The 16467-nt window shown below is 51.1% G+C and overlaps 1 protein-coding gene across 1 annotated transcript; it reads left to right on the top strand.

The window, feature by feature from the left end:
- Positions 1–10569: 10569 nt before the first annotated feature.
- On the top strand, positions 10570–15710 carry DRAXIN (dorsal inhibitory axon guidance protein). Its single transcript, XM_056865370.1, has 5 exons — positions 10570–11005; positions 11676–11972; positions 13986–14069; positions 14518–14607; positions 15555–15710. The coding sequence occupies exons 1-5, from the start codon at positions 10570–10572 to the stop codon at positions 15665–15667; spliced, it is 1020 nt and encodes a 339-aa protein (XP_056721348.1). The 3' UTR covers positions 15668–15710.
- The last annotated feature ends 757 nt before the right edge of the window (positions 15711–16467 follow it).

Raw genomic sequence — 16467 nt, 5'->3', positions numbered from 1 at the left:
TGCCATCGGGCTTTAGATACCTAGTAGGTCCATAAATTACCATAGAGCATATATTCAACACAAAAAAACAGCAACAATTTGTTGTTGACAAAGGACAGCTGGACATATAAAGGGCCCCATGACCTTCAATAGCTTAGGGCCTCATCAAACCCACTTGCCATTGGGCCCACTTGCCATTGGGCAAGTGGACACCCTGGCCAGTCCGCCACTGGGTGGGGCCGAGAAAGAGCCAGGAGAGCTCCAAGAGAGCTGTGACTAGCCCAGGGTCACCCAGCAGGCTTTATGCGGAGGAGTGGGGAAACCAACCGGGTTCTGCAGATCAGAGTCCACCGCTCCAAACCACCGCTCTTAACTAGGGTTGCCAACCTCCAGTGGGGGGGGGGGGAGGTGAAGATCTCCCGGAATGACAACTAATCCGCAGACTACATGAATCACTTATTTGTGTATTACTTCTTTCTTCAAAACTTTTATTCCTCTTCTCCTGGAGAAAAACGGCTGCTTTGGAAGGTAGAATGCATGGCGTTGTACCAGGGCCAGATTTAGGTTTGATGAGGCCCTAAGCTATTGAAGGTCATGGGGCCCTTTATATGTCCAGCTGTCCTTTGTCAACAACAAATTGTTGCTGTTTTTTGTGTTGAATATATGCTCTATGGTAATTTATGGACCTACTAGGTATCTAAAGCCATTTGCACAGAACAAAATATGTATTTTATCAAAGTAATTGTTGAACTGAAATACAATTAAGAAGTATATTGATAGTGAAATAATTATTAAGCTCTAACTTAAAATGATTTTTTATTCATAACAAACTTAATAATGCAAACACATTGGTATTTGGCAAAAACAAAAGTTCCTTTAGAAACACAATGTACATCTAGTTTTTTTTTCCTTTAAATTTTTTGGGGGGCCCCAAGAGAGTGGAGCCCTAAGCTATAGCTTGTTTAGCTTATAGGTAAACCCGGCACTGCGTTGTACCCTGCTGAGGTCCCCGGATCCCACTCTCCCAGGCTCCACCCTCACATCTCCAGGTCTTTCCCGATCTGGAGTTGGCAACCCTAATTCCACCCTCCAGAGCAGCCCTTTCCTGCAGGGGGGCGGATCTCTCAGGTCTGGAGGTCAGTCGTGATGCCAGGAGGTCTCCAGGCCCCACCTGGCCTCTCTCCACATTTGGTCTCAGAGCCTGGACTGTGAGTGGACTGGAAATGCGGGGGGGGGGTTGCCAACTGCACTTCCAGGCCCTGTTCCTGCGCTCTTTGGGCAGGGGCGGGGGAATGAGCCCATCCAGGTGTGGCAGCCTCTGCACGGACATCCTGCAGGTAGGCCTTTTGGTAAGAAATCGCCCACTGTGGGGTTGCACACGTTCAGTCTCACAGGGAATGATTGCAGGAAGGGATTGAGAAAAAACAAGGGGGTGCTGGAAACGGGTTGTGCGCGGCGCCTTGGCTGTACCGTGTGAACGGGGCTCCCATGATTGCGGCCTGGAGCTCCTGGGGCTCGAGCTCTACCCTTGCACAGGAGCAGAAGCACTTGGGAAAGTTGGCAGCCTGCCCAAAGAAAAGCTTTGGAGAACCACCGAGCAATCCCCAGCTCTCTTCCCCGCCTTTCCGCCCATCCAAGCCCCCCAACCACCACCACCCCGCATCTTTTCTGCGAGGTCGGGGGTCTCTCTGCAGCCAGCCAGCCCCCTTCCCCCCCTTGTTCCACCCCATTTGATACTAATGGAGCCTAAACAGGGACCCAGGTGGGCGCCCCTCCCCGTCTTTTCTCCTTGCCACCAGGTGGGCTGTGTGGTTGGGGGGGGGTCGCTTTGACCAGCTCAGCAGGTTCCCCGATTGGATCTTTGCTTCCAATTGTCACTCTTCTCTCCCCCACCCCCATTAAAGCATCACTACCTTTCGGAGATGCCCACAATCCACCGGGTGGAAGAGGTGAGGAACCAGCCGACCCGCACCCTGCCCCCCAACCAGGCAGATTTGGGTGGGAGGAGGGAAGTCAGCAGCCCCAGGCTAGACCCCCCCGTTATCGACCCCCAAAAAACACCCCCACCCACCTGATCTCCCCGGCAGAGCCAACTCCCCGTCCTCTCTCCATCTGCAGCCTGGGAGAGACTTGGGGGCTCCGGGTACCAACCGCCTTTTGTCCCCTTTGTCTCTCTCCAGAGCGCCCCCTCCCTCGGGGGCGCGCCCGGCGGCGTGCACGCGCCTCCCCTCGGTGCCATTCATCATCCCGGCGGCTCTCTGCCCCCCCCCACCCGTCCAAAAAGGCCCGCGCAGACCCCTCCCCTCCCCCCCACGAGGGATGCCCTCCGCCCCCGGGCGCCCCCTCTTGCCAAGCCGCTCCTCCTCGGGCGGGGAGGGGGGCCCGGAGTCCAGCCCCTCTTCTCTGGGGCAAGGCGCAGCTCGGCCGGAGGAGGCAGGCAGCCGCTCCGCAGCGCAACTTCCAGCAGGTAAGGCGCCAGGGCATCTGGGCACCTGCCCGCTGGCAGGCAAGCGGAGGCGGCAGGCTTGGGGCAGCTGGCATTGGGGCCGGCAAGGGGGGCGTTGAGGGGTGTCCTCTAACCTGCCCTCTCTCCAATATTGCCTTTTTAAAGGGGGGGGGGCGGACTCCGGCTTGCCAAGCATCCAGACCGGGAAAGTATCAGAGGATCCCAAAGAGACATCAGAAGTTGCTTTGCAGGTGGGAACGGAGTCGTGCCAGGGGGCTCTTCATCCCCTCCCCGGTTCTCTTCAATGCGTTTCCGTTTAAGTCTGCCCCTCCAGAGGGGCTTGTGATGAGAGGTTTGGGCTAGAGATGGGGAGAAAAGGAGGGGGCCAGTGGAAGAGAGTCGCTTGGCAGGCAGAAGGTCCCAGGTTCAATCCCGGGCATCTCCGGGGAAAAGGTTTAGGTGGTCGGTGTCTTCTGCCTGAGATCCAGGAGAGCCGCTGTCAGTCGGTGTAGACCAGTGGTTCCCAACCTTTTTTTGACCAGGGACCACTAGGACTTTTTTGTTCGGTGCAGGGGCCCCAAGGTTCAAAATAAAAATTCAGAGAATTTGAAAATAAACTTTAATCATAACTGTTAGTTAAACATTAAACTTAGAATAATATTTGAATATATATTTTTATAATAGAGAACTTTTCATTGAAAATATTAATTTATTATGGGTTTATAACTTTGTTTCGCAGACCTTAATTTAGTTCTCGCGGACCCCTGGGGGTCCACGGACCCCTGGTTGGGAACCAGTGGTGTAGACAATACTGGCGTGGCTGGACGGAGGGGGCCCGCTCCCATTTGCCTGAGAGGGGAGGGGGCGCCTGGTGAAGGCCAGGAGCCCGATTGTTCTTCATGGCCAGCCCCCATCTGATCAGCCTGAGAGCGTGAATGAGAAGAGTGCTGCTCCAGTGGCTCGAACACCCGCCTGTGCCACTTTTCTAAACAGAGCCAAAAGCAGCCAGCGGTCAAATGGAAGCACACATTGGGGGACAGAAGTCCCAGCAGGAAGTTCTCCTGCGCACGGTTCACCTCCCTGAGGCTTGTGCATGAGAACTTCCCACCGGGCTGTGCATAAATGACGTGCAGATAGAAATCTGAACAATCAAAGGGGGGGACGACCTGTTCCAAGAGTCCCATGTTGAGAACAACCTGCCCCACCCATTGGCAGAGGGAGACAGAGACCCATAACAGAGGGTGGGGTGTGGGAGGAAAGAAGGCACTCATCCTTCCGGAGCACCTGAATAATTTTGCTTTCCCAGAAGAAATTTGGTAGAGTTCCTGGAGTGTATCCAGAGAACCTCCCAATCTGGAGGTTGCTCATCTGGATGCATGGGGGGTATGTGAAATATTGCAAAATGGGAGATAGTAAGAAGGGCTATAGGTCTGCTGGGGGCCCACATCTCCTCTCCTGGCCCCCCTCCCTTGGCTCCATCTACCTGGGCTTGGCTCCTTTTCATCTGAGGCTCAACGCCCGGTTTGTTCTTCTTGCTTTCGCTCTGCCTAAGCGAAGCCCATCCTCTCCGGCTGAGACAGTTTGATCAGCAATTTTATTGCTTTTTTGTAATAGGGCTCTGCTGCTACACCAGCTTGTTGGGGGTGGGAGGAGAGGGGCTGCCCCAAGGAACATTCCACTGCCCGCCTCATCCCCAAACCGAAGAAAAAGAGTTGGTTTTTATATGCCGGAAGCCTGTTGCATCTTTATCACTCTGTTGCTTTTGAACTTTCAAATGCCTTGCTTTTCATGTACATTGTAATACTTGACCTGGTGGTCTTGCACCTGATTTTTTTTCAACTGTGTCTGTATACCTGTTGGTTGCTTTGATAATACCCTTCCATTCGCAATTTCCAGTTTTGGTATTTATGTGCCATAGGTGGCTCTTTGTTCTTGTGCTGTTTTGTTTGAATTCCAACCTACAGGTAGCGGCTGGAGATCTCCTGCTATTACAACCGATCTCCAGCCCATAGAGATCAGTTCCCCTGGAGAAAATGGTCGCTTTGGCCATTGGACTCTAGGGCATTGAAGTCCCTCCGCTCCCCAAACCCCGCCCTCCTCAGGCTCCACCCCAAAAGCCTCCCGCCGGTTGTGAAGAGGGACCTGGCAACCCTATGTTACTGATATGAGACATCTGTGTGAGTTCTTCAATGACTCTGGATGAGGTTTTCCAGCTGTTGCTTGGGAACTTCCTGTATCTATGACTGAAAAGTTCATTCCACATGTTTGTGTTTGCATGTGGTACAGTCACCACTAGGTGTTCATTGCAAGTAACTCTGTTGTGGATTGTTGTATACGTGTAACCTTGAGTGATGGTTGTTGGTTATTTGTATGAAGGTGGGACTATTGAAGGTTTGTTTGCTCTGGGTAAGTCAACACCAGCTTGCCCTGTTGTGTGTGTGTAAGAGCTGCCAAGTTGCTTCCAATTCATAGTGACCCTATGAACCAATGTCCTCCAAAATATCCTGCTCAGGTCTTGCAAATGGAGGGCCCTGGCTTCCTTGACTGAGTCAATCCGTCTCTTGTTGGGCCTTCCTCTTTTCCTGCTGCCTTTGACTTTTCCTAGCATGACTGTCTTTTCCAGTGACTCTTGCCTTCTCATAATGTGACTGAAGTACAATAGTTTCAGTTTAGTCATTTTGGCTTCTAGGGACAGTTCTAGGCTTGATTTGACCTAGAACCCACTGATTTGTCTTTTTGGCGCACGGTTACAAATCTATTTTGCACCCATCTTCACCATGCAAATTTAATCTGGTAAAATTATCTGCTTTTAGTGCACTATCAAGGAATATGCAGACAGGGTCTCTTGTCATTGAGAGGTCCCTCTTCGCCACTGGTGGGAGATTTTTGGGACGGAGCCTGTGGAGGGCGGGGTTTGGGGAGGGGAGGGACTTCAATGCCATACAGTCCAATTGGAGATCCCTTGTAATAGCAGGAGATCTCCAGCTAGTACCTGGAGGTTGGCAACCCTAGTCATTGATGGTCCTGATAAGTTAATTTCTGAAAGCAACAGACGTGAGGCAGAGCACGCCCTATTCACCCTGGAAGCCTCAATCTTTAGTCCTGCATGGGGACAAAGCGTGGCACGTTTTTGTTATTACCCTGCATAATGCAGAATTCTAGTATGAAAAGGACAGAGCTTGCTAGGGTCCCCAATTTCCTGGAGAAAGAAATGACCTGTCTCTTTAACAGAGGCTCAGTGGGATGTCACTTACCAGGTGACAGTATTTACCTCCATACTAAGCCCAATTTGCACACATTAATCCTCTTTCAAAGAGACAGGACGGGTTTTCTCCAGGATTGTTGGCAATGCTAGATTTAATAGCTGAAGTTAGTTGCAGTCTTTTTGTTGTTATTGTTGCAAAAAGAGAAAGACCTTCAGGCTTGCAAAGGTCCTGGTCACCTGCCTTTTCTGCTCCAAAGGTCCGGGTCTGGGGCTCTGCTTTCTGGAACCCCAAGGGGTGAAATCAGCTCTCTTCACACGCTCCCTGCCTCCCTGCGTCACCTGCTCTTTTTGCTCTGGGAGAAAATGGACTGGCAGGTTTTGAATGAAATCAATTTGGGCATCAGCTAACTAATGGACTATTAACAGCTGGTAATTCATCAAAGGGGATTTATTTGACACATCCAGCCCATCCAACCCTCCGGCTTCCCCTTCATTACTGTACCCGTTTGGACAAAAATTGCTTTGCAGTTTAGTCACGTTCCCATCCTCTCCCCTGGCTGAAAGCTCTCTTATTCATCCAGCTGATTTTTTTAAAAAGCAAATATAATACTCTGCAAGGGATAACTTTGATATTGCAAAATGAATATTTTTTTTGGGGGGGGGGGAGAATCAAGATAAAAATACTGGACCAAAATATTTGAGGCCTGGTTTTCCCAGTAGGAAGCCAATGCTCTAACCACTGCTTCACACTGCCTCTGCGGTGCCCATCTTAAAGTTTCTGCTTTTGTGATGTTTGTTTTTCACCGTTGCTAGCAAATCAGTCCCTAAAAACCAGCCTCTTTATGTAATACGTTTCCCCAATAATTAGAAAATGCTCTTTGCTAGGGTTGCCAACCTCCTGGTGGTGCCTGGAAGTCTCCCAGAATCACAACTGGTCTCCAGACTACGGAGATCCGTTGCCCTGGAACAAATGGCTGCTTTGGAGGGGGGGCTCTATGGCATGATACCCCACTGAGGTCCCTCCAGCCCCCAAATCTCCAGGAATTTCCCAACCCAGAGCTGGCAACCCTATGCTTTGCTAGGGTTGCCAACCTCCAGGTACTACCTGGAGATCTCCTGCTATTACAACTGATCTCCAGCCGATAGAGATCAGTTCCCCTGGAGAAAATGGCTGCTTTGGCAATTGGACTCTATAAGTCCCTCCCCTCGCCAAACCCCGCCCTCCTCAGGCTCCGCCCCAAAACCTCCAGGTATTTCCCAACCTGGAGCTGGCAGGCCTATGCTTTGCACATGTGGCCAAAAGATAGGGCCTAAATATAGGAGTGGAAGGAAATGGATACACTTTATTGGGTGTGGTGTGTGGGGCGGAGGCTCGGCTTCCAGCCCATCTCCACGCTTTGGACTATTTATGTTATTTTATAAAGGCAAAAGACATTTTCCCTCCTCCTTGCAAACGCGAAAAGGCCTGTGTTGCGAATTTGTCCCAGGCCCAGAGAAAAGATGTTTGGCCCCTGTGCCTCTTTGTTGCCACTCTCTCTGCTCCAGGCGAGCAATGGCATTTAAACAAGTGCTGGGGCTCAGTGCCGATGAAAGCCTGGCCTCCCGTCAGGGCCGACGCCCCTCGCTGCGTGGGCTCTGCATCCGGGTTCAATGGCGGTTGTAGAAGAGCCAGACGGTGACAAAACCAGGAATGCTCCCAGCGGTGCGCCTGGCGCTGTCCTATGGCAGGAGGGGGGGAGTCAGCAGCACACTGATGAATGGGGGGCAGGTTGAAAGGGGAAGGGGCACGCTGGAAAGGATGGGGCCTGTGAATTCGGGGTGGGCTCTTTCTCTAAAGAAGCTGGCACCGAAACCAGGTCAGGCTGAAATGAAAAAATAAAATAAGCAGCTTTATAAACTCCGCTGAATGCCCAGGAAGCGGTGGGAGAGGATGTCCTTGAGAGAAGGGAGGCTTCAAAGGCACCCCGAGGGGGTGTTTTCTAGAGGCAAGGTGGGGGGGGCATCTCTGGTGACTGTGGGGTGTGCGTCTATGGGGGAAGGCCTCCTCCCTTCCCACAGAGAACTGCCCAAGCATGCCTGCCTCTCCCCGCTCTGCCTGGCGCAACCGTTTGCCTTTGGGATTCAGGAAAGCAGATGGAGACTAACCCAGCGGGGTAGAGAAACCTCATTTGCCAGCACAATGCCGCCTTCCCGCTCGCTCGCCGCACGGCTGCTGGCGTGCGCAGCTTGGCCGGCACCGTGCACTTCCGAGAGCCTCATACATCATCCGCGCCCCCCTGCCAAGCTGCTATTGACCAGCCTCCTTGGCACAGGGGGCTCGGCTGCGTCGCTGGCCACCTCTGACACGCGCACATGGGTTTGCCCTGGCCACAATGCCAGGCCTGTGAACTTCCAGGGAAAGGTGGCCAAATTTCTCAGAGGGCGAGCCACAGGAGGGAGGGAGAGAGTGAGTTCTCCCGTGCGTTAGTTGCATGGAAATGGATGGGAAAGGGCGCGTGAGCGCACTGCCCTCCTCCCACTGGTTTCTCTGGCTGGCTGAAATGTTCTTGGTGGTGTGCCAGGTGGAACAGCTTTGCAAAGGTTTGGGAAATTCTTGGAGATTTGGGGATGAAGCCTGGGGAGGACAGGGACCTCAGTGGGGTACGATGCCATGGAGACCACCCTCCAAAGCATCCTTCTCCCCCCCCCCCCGGCCAGGAACTGAGATCTGTAGCCTGGAGATGAGCCATAATTCTGGGGGATCCCCAGGTCCCACCTGGAGGCTGGCATCCCAACTCCACCCCTTCTTGGGCAAGCTGATGAGCTGACCCAGGACAGAAATGATTCTGTGTTGTGAACTATCCTTGTAAGAAACGGGCTTTGGAAGAGAAGGAATCTAGTTCTTAAGAGAGACAAATTGTTTCTTTGCTCCACAAAGTCCCTCTGTTTCCGTATGCTTGGGAATCTGTGTGCTGGCAATCTGATTTCCACCACGCGTTGTTTTTTATTTCTGCACATGGCTTTAATAGAGGGAGGAATCTTGGCAAATGTAAAGTTCGCTTTCTGCTTTAGCTCCTCAGTTGAAAACAACATGCTAGGTTTCCGGGGTTTCACGTGAGGAGTGGGAAGGCTTTGGTTTTCACAAAGTGATTTTCTCCCTTCAGAGTTCCCAGAGAAGCCTAGCACAGGCATGTGAAAAACTTGCCTGGTCGCCTAGGGCGTGCGAGGAGCACCTCCGGGGGACCAGGCAGGAAAACATTTTGTAAAATGTTTGGTTCTTTGCTTCTCCCCTCCCAGGCTGCCAAATGTGCCACAAATAAATATATACTGGAGCAGGTGGGCTAGAAAATGCCATCATGCACTAGCTGGGTGGCCTAGTTGGTAAGGCTTTTCCATCCCCACAACTAGCACACCTCGCTCAAACTCACTTCTAGGGTTGCCAGGTCCCTCTTTGCCACCGGCGGGAGGTTTTTGGGGCAGAGCCTGAGGAGGGCAGGGTTTAGGGAGGGGAGGGACTTCAATGCCATAGAGCCCAATTGCCATTTTCTCCAGGGGAGCTGATCTCTATCGGCTGGAGATCAGCAGGAGATCTCCAGCTAGTACCTGGAGGTTGGAAACCCTACTCACCCCCGCTTCCGAGTCTAGTAAAGATGTCACACATCAGGTCTTTATTGAAGGCCAGCCTGCTGTGAGACGGAGACTGGAGACGGGGTACAGAATGCCAAGCAGACCAGGGCACAAGGGATGCCCACAACAGCTGGCGTACGGCTCCACTCTGGCGGGGGCAGAGGGGGGCCCTCAGCTGGAGCCGGTCAAGGTTCAGAGAGACTTGCTGGTGATTAATGACCATCATTTGCACATGAAACCACAGCCTCCTCTTTCACTCTGGGGCAAGCAAAGCAGGGGACCTCTGGATGCTGGAACCAAAGGGGTGGAAGGGGAGGGGGGGCCTGTCAAGTTTGCCTGTCTCCTGGAGGCTAACTAGTGGACAACAAAAAATGGACCCTCCATGCTCATATTGCCAGGTCTGTGTCGGGAAATACTTGGCGATTTGGGGGATGTTGGCAACCCTCCTCTGTGCCCTTAATTTTGCTAAAAGACTGGAAAAATAAATGGCCACTTTCTGTAATCCAGTGGACTGGGGATTTTACAACCTCATCAACATTTGGATGTATGATATATAGATGGTATGGTATATGGTATATATATATGCAATGGTATTTTAAAATATTTGGAAATCTTCTACAGATGCCTGTATCTAGGCCTAGGCATCTATAAAAGGTTTGCAGATATCTAAAAATACGTCCATACACAATTGCCGTCTATATACCATACATCCAAATGTTGATGAGGTTGTAAAGTCCCCAGTCAATTGGATTACGGAAGGTGGACTTGTCCAGATCACCCTAACCTAGATACCCCAGGCTAGCCTGGTCTCATCAGATCTCAGAAGCTAAGCAGGCTTGATTCTGACAAGTATTTGGATGGGAGACCTCCAAGGAATACCAGGGTTGTGACGCAGAGGCAGGCAATGGTAAATTCTCTATTTCTTTTCTGTTTGGGGGTTAAATTAAATTTTTTTAAAATAATTTAAAAAATAAGATTGGCTTGGACCTGCTAGAAATTTAGCAGGTTACCCACATAGCCAGTTTCTTGGTGATGTGGTTTTTCCTTCACCAGGTTTTAACTTGATTAACTTATTACTAGCAAGAAACACTGCCAGTATCCTGGTGCTTCCTAGGGTTGCCAGCCTCCAGGTGAGTCCTGGAGACCTCCCAGAATGACAAGTAATCCCCGCACTACAGAGATCAAGCCTCCCAGAGGCAATCCAGGTTCCACCCCCAAATCTCCAGGAATTTCCCAGCCCACAGTTGGCAGCCCCAGTTCTTCCTCAGCAGAAATTGCTGCTGATCACTGACTTGAGCGGTTCTCTTGCAGGTGAGTCCCGGCTTTCAGGAAGATGGCTGCTTCCCCCGCCCTTTTCTCCCCCATTTTTGTTTTCTGCCTGCTGACTCTCAGCCCCACGGACTCCCTTGAGCCGGCCCCGGTGGTCTCCAGCCTCCCAGAGGTCACCAACAACTTCCAGAGCGAGGATCGGTGGGCCCCCCTGCCACGAGCTGTGACACATCACCGCCGACACAACCTCCAGAAGCAAGAGTGGGCTAACCACGGGATGCCGGCCCGGGCTAGAGGCTCCGGGGAGCCCGGCCTGCGGCACCTGGGCAGAACTGGGTCGGTGGAGCGGCCCGCCAGCCTCCGACAGAAGGACATTTTCTTGGGCTTCGCGTTCCCGTATCCCGAGCAAGAGAACCACGCCCCAGGATCGGAAAGAGGGAAGAAGCAGAACCGTGAACTCCGACGGCACAGCCGCAGGGACCGGCTGAAACAGCACCGTGGTACCGGGAACCGGTGCCGGGTGGGGTGGGGAAGGGTACAAATGGCCCACAGCTCGCCTGGCAGTTTGCAGCAGGGATGCCAACTCTGAGTTGGGAAATTCCTGGAGATTTGGGGGTGAAGCCTGGGGAAGAAAGGGTTTGGGGAAGGGAGGGACCTTAGTGAGGTATAATGCCATAGAGTCGTCCCCCCCCCCCAAGCACCCATGTTCTCCAGGGGAACTGACCTCTACTGTCTGGAGATCAGTTATAATTCCGGGAGATCTCCAGACTCCACCTGGAGGTTGGCAAACATAGTTTCTGAGTCTTGGGGGCACCCAGAGAAATTGGCAGGTGGTAGATTCAGGACAGCCAAAATAAAGCGCTTTTTTGCACAGCACACAGTTAACTTGTGGGACTCTCTGCCACAGGATGTTGGGGACGGTTATTCACTTAGCTGGCTTTAAAAGAGGATTCGATGAATTCATAGAGGAGGGAAGACCATTGTTGTTAGCCAGGATAGCTAAATGGAGCCTCCATGTTTAGGGGCAGCGTAACCCTGATTATCAGTTACTGGGGGAGGCTCTGTGCCTCGCTTGTGGGTCTTCTGGGTGCGTCTGCATCAAACAAGATGCTGGACTTGGGCTTGATCATGGGTCTGATCATGCTAGACGTCTGTTCTTCTGTCTTGCAGGCAAAGGTCCTGATCCGGGGCCAAGCGCACTATATAAAAAGCCTGAAAACTTTGAGGAGCAATTTCAGACGCCCCATACAGAAGGTTCTCCTTCAGCACTGGCTCCTACCTCCCTTCTCGGCTCTACGCCAAAGACATCGACTGAGGAGACGCCCGCTCTCAAAGCCACATCCCCCCGGCCTCGGCTCCGCGTCAGGCAAGAGGGGGACGTGATGCCCACCTTGGACATGATGCTCTTCGACTGGACAGATTATGAAGATCTCCGGCCAGATATGTGGCCCTCGTTCTGGAAGAAAGGTAGCGCCAGCCCTGGGGGATGTCCGGAGGGATCTAATCCAGAGGGGGAGACTCTGTTGGGTGTCGAAAAACATTTCTAGGGCGGCCTGGTCTACTTGTGGAGGAGCTGTGGCTCAGTGGTAGAGCATCGGCTTTGCATGCAGAAGGTCCCCGGTTCAATCTCCGGCATCCCCAGCTAAAAGGATCAGGTAGTAAGGAGCCCCGTGGTGCAGAGTGGTAAGCTGCAGTACTGCAGTCCAAGCTCTGCTTATGACCTGAGTTCAATCCCGATGGAAGCGGGTTCCAGGTAGCCGGCTCAAGGTTGACTCAGCCTTCCATCCTTCCGAGGTTGGTAAAATGAGTACCCAGCTTGCTGGGGGTAAAGGGAAGATGACTGGGGAAGGCAATGGCAAACCACCCTGTAAACAAAGTCTGCCTAGTAAACGTCGGGATGTGACGTCACCCCATGGGTCAGGAATGACCTGGTGCTTGCACAGGGGACCTTTACCTTTAGTAGGTGTTGGGAAAGGCCTCTACCTGAGACCCTGGAGAGCTGCTGTCAGTCGAGTAGACAACATTGACCTTGATGGACCAACAGTCTGAGTCACTATAAGGCAGCATTATGCATTATGCATTTCTGCCACTTAACAGCTGATGAGGGCAACAGAGTGTTTCTGGGCCACATGACTTGACACTGCAGGAACAGTCAAGTGACTAGAGGCTGGTCTGTCTGTGTAAAAAAGGGGATCCCTATATGCATAGAAAACCTGCATGCTGTTACTGCTTATTAAAAATCTACTGTTTTCATTATTTATATGGTATTTATGATTTTAATTGTAACTGAGAACATAAGAAAGCCCCTGCTGGATCTAGACCAAGGCCCATCAGGTCCAGCAGTCTGTTCACACAGTGGCCAACCAGGTGCCTCTAGGAAGCCCGCAAACAAGAAGACTGCAGCAGCACCATCCTGCCTGTGCTCCAAAGCACCTAGTATCATAGGCATGCTCATAGAATCATAGAGTTGGAAGGAACCACCAGGATCCTCTGATACCCTAGAGAATAGGTATGCATCATGACTAGTGTCTATTTTTACTAGTAGCCATGGATATCCCTCTCCTCCATGAACATGTCCACTCTCCTCTGAAAGCCTTCCAAGTTAGCAGCCATCACCACATCCTGGGGCAGGGAGTTCCACAATTTAACTATGCGATTTTATTTATATTCTACGTTATTAGCCACCCTGAGCCCGGCTTTAGTTGGGAAGGGTGGGATAAGAATATAATAAATAAATGTAAATGTTCTGTTTGCTGGATTGTTGTTTTTTTGTCTGGAGGGTCATTCTGGAGAACCGGGCTTGATTCCCCACTCCTCCACAGGAGCCATGGAGGCTAATCTGGTGAACTGAATTTGTTTCCCCACTCCTACACATGAAGCCAGCTGGGTGACCTTGGGCTGGTCACATTCTCTCAGCCCCCCTACCTCACAGGGTGTCTGTTGTGGGGAGGGGAAAGGAAGGCGATTGTAAGCCGGTTTGAGTCTCCCTTAAGTGGAAGAGAAAGTCGGCATATAAAAACCAACTCTTCTTCTTCTTCTTCATTCAGTATGGTGAGCTCCCAACCCTCGGCAGTCTGAACAGGATTATTTGAGAGCCAGCATGATGTAGTGGTTATGAGCAGGCAGACTCTAATCTAGAGAGCCGGGTTTGATTCCCCACTCCTCCTCATGAAGCCTGCTGGGTGCCCTTAGACTAGTCACCATTCTCTCCGAACTCTCTCAGCCTCACCTACCTCATAAGGTGTCTGTTGTAGGGAAGGGAAGGAGATTGTAAGCAGCTTTGGGACTCCTTCAGGTAGAGAAAAGAGGGGTATAAAAACCCTACCCTTCTTATTATTTAAAAGAATCAGGCAGGATTTGACCTCAGTTTATTCAATCTTAACCCCATTTTGCACTGAAGATTCCACTTTTAATTTTGCATTTTCTCTGGCTGTTTTCCCTCCTCTCCACCTTCCTCTTCCTTCCCCTTCTCCTCCCCAGAGAGACAGCGGAGTAAGACCAGTGGGAACGAAACCACGCCAGCTGAAGGGGAGCCCTGCGACCATCACCTTGACTGCCTCCCAGGTGGGCCTCAGTTTTCATGAGGACTAGCACCTGCAGGAGAGGGGCAGGCAAAGGAATACGTGAGAGGTCTCTGGAAATATAGATCCTTTATTTAGATAGAAATGTATATGGCAGCTCTCCAGGTACCTGCCTGAGTGCCCTAATGAAAAAAAATACACAAACCGAAATAGCAAATCAATAAAACTGTTTTTAAAATTCAGTAAAATTAAGACTATAGCAATAAAGCCGTCTATACGTATAAAACCAGAAGCCTGCGAATCCCCAGTTTGCCATGGAAGCTTGGCTTGGGCAAGTCACATGCTGTCAGCCTAACCTAGCTCGCAGGGTTGTTGTGAAGTGAGAGCAATGTAACCACTTTGGGTTGCTGTTGTAGAGGAAAGGTGGGGTCTACACGAAGTAAAGACACGAAGTAAAGTTGGGTCCTGACCAATCCTTCTTGCTTTGGCAGGCTGCTGTTGCGATTTGAGGGAACACCTCTGCAAACCCCACAATCGCGGCCTGAACAACAAATGTTACGACGATTGCATGTGTGCAGAAGGTGAGAGCTGACCTCTTCCCAGTTAGGAGAAAGTCGAGGCTATCCTCTTCTTGGGGGCACAGCTTTACTAGGGTTGCCAACCTCCAGGTACTACCTGGAGATCTCCTGCTATTACAACTGTCTCCAGCCGATAGAGATCAGTCCACCTGGAGAAAATGGCTGCTTTGGCCATTGGACTCTAGGGCATTGAAGTCCCTCCCCTCCCCAAACCCTGCTCTCCTCAGGCTCCATCCCAAAAACCTCCCGCCAGTGGCAAAGAGGGACCTGGCAACCATAAGGCCAGCCCTGTTCTAGGGGTTCAGCACACAACAAACCGATTAGCCTGCTGTAAAGAGAAGTCAAACCAAGTAACAGCAGTATTGGCTATGAAAAATACAGAAAACGACAACGTAAACAGTGTAGTTTTGCTGTCAATTGAATACTATTCAAAAATACATTCAAATACAATCATATAATACAATGTGCAGTTCTTACACCATTACATGAACAGAACTGTTGTATTCTCAACACAAAAGTGAAGAGAATTAAAGTCCAAGTCCATGCCCAGAACTTCTTGAGATGGAAAGGAACAATTAATCCCAATCTCCCTGGAGCTGTGTAGCGAGGTGCAGGACTTCAAAAGTGGACAAAAGTTGGTTCAAATGAACCCATCACAGGACAGGGATCCGGTATTCTTCCTGTTTTGGTAGGTTCTTCATCAGGGTTCAACACAGACTGCACAGTAGCAAGTTCACATGATGATTGGAACGCAATATTCTCTATATTCTAGTTGTTGGCAACTATACACCTCTGGGCCAACATTGTGGCTTATGGGAAGCCTGTAGCCGGTGCTTCAGCTCCAAGAAATGTTGCCCTTTGTAAGGGGAAAGAACGGCTCTCGAGGTGGAATCTGCTCTGTCCTGGGATCCTTTTCTGGCTTATCCTCCCAATTCTCTCTGCTGCTTCAGGTCTGCGCTGTTACGCCAAATTCCACCGCAACCGGAGAGTGACCCGGAGAAAAGGCCGCTGCGTGGAGCCAGAGTCCGCGGATGGAGATCAAGGATCCTTTATTAATGTCTAGAAAGATGCCGGGAAGCTCTTCTGGGCCGGAGGCGTTAATTTATAACTAGCAGTGGGGCTGGAAAGAGGAAGGGCAACCGGAGGGCTTTGATGCTGTCAGCTGAGCCGTGACAGAGCGGCTGCAAATCGAATACAGTTTCCCTGAAACTTCTACTAGCTGATTCTCACTCCCCCCCCCCTAAAAGCTGGAGGCAGTTTTCACTCTGACCATCTGCAAGGGCTGATTTTTACGATATGAACAAACTTTAGCCGTTACCTGCTGCATCTCTGTGTGAGTCTCTGCTCTAGGTGCATTTCCTGTCCTGGGTCATTCTGCTGTATCAGGCATGACTGAATTCAACACACCTACTCAGAGACAAGGCAGAGTTACCTGTTGGAAGCTGCTGGGAAGGAGGCGAGGCTAGACCAGGGATGCATACAGAGAGACAGCAGGCAATTCTCTTACGGCCTACAGTTTGGGAATTTCTGATCCAGTGACAATCCTTCTGGCCCAATCCTGTGAGTTACTGCATTGAGGTTTTGGCTCAGGTATGATGGGGCATGCAGCTTAGCACATGAAATACACCTAATGTGCAGGTAGCAGGACCCAATCCAGGCCAGGTACTGGCGGAGTCGCATCAGTGGATCTCTGGAAAGTGCTGTAGGGACGGGTCCCGGGCAGAAAATGAAGAGTCACCGTGGTCACTCAGGTGACATGCCAAGAAAATCTAAATTCCGTGTCCCAAATCCATTATGCAATAGGCAACAAATTTCTCCACATTTGACTTCTTTTGAATGAATTAATCTTATTCTGTTAGCTGG

This window comes from Euleptes europaea, chromosome 19 (genome assembly GCF_029931775.1).
Source record: "Euleptes europaea isolate rEulEur1 chromosome 19, rEulEur1.hap1, whole genome shotgun sequence".
NCBI classification, from domain to species: domain Eukaryota; kingdom Metazoa; phylum Chordata; class Lepidosauria; order Squamata; family Sphaerodactylidae; genus Euleptes; species Euleptes europaea.
Note: the sequence above shows the minus strand (reverse complement) of the source record. Positions and strands in the feature narration are given on the sequence as shown.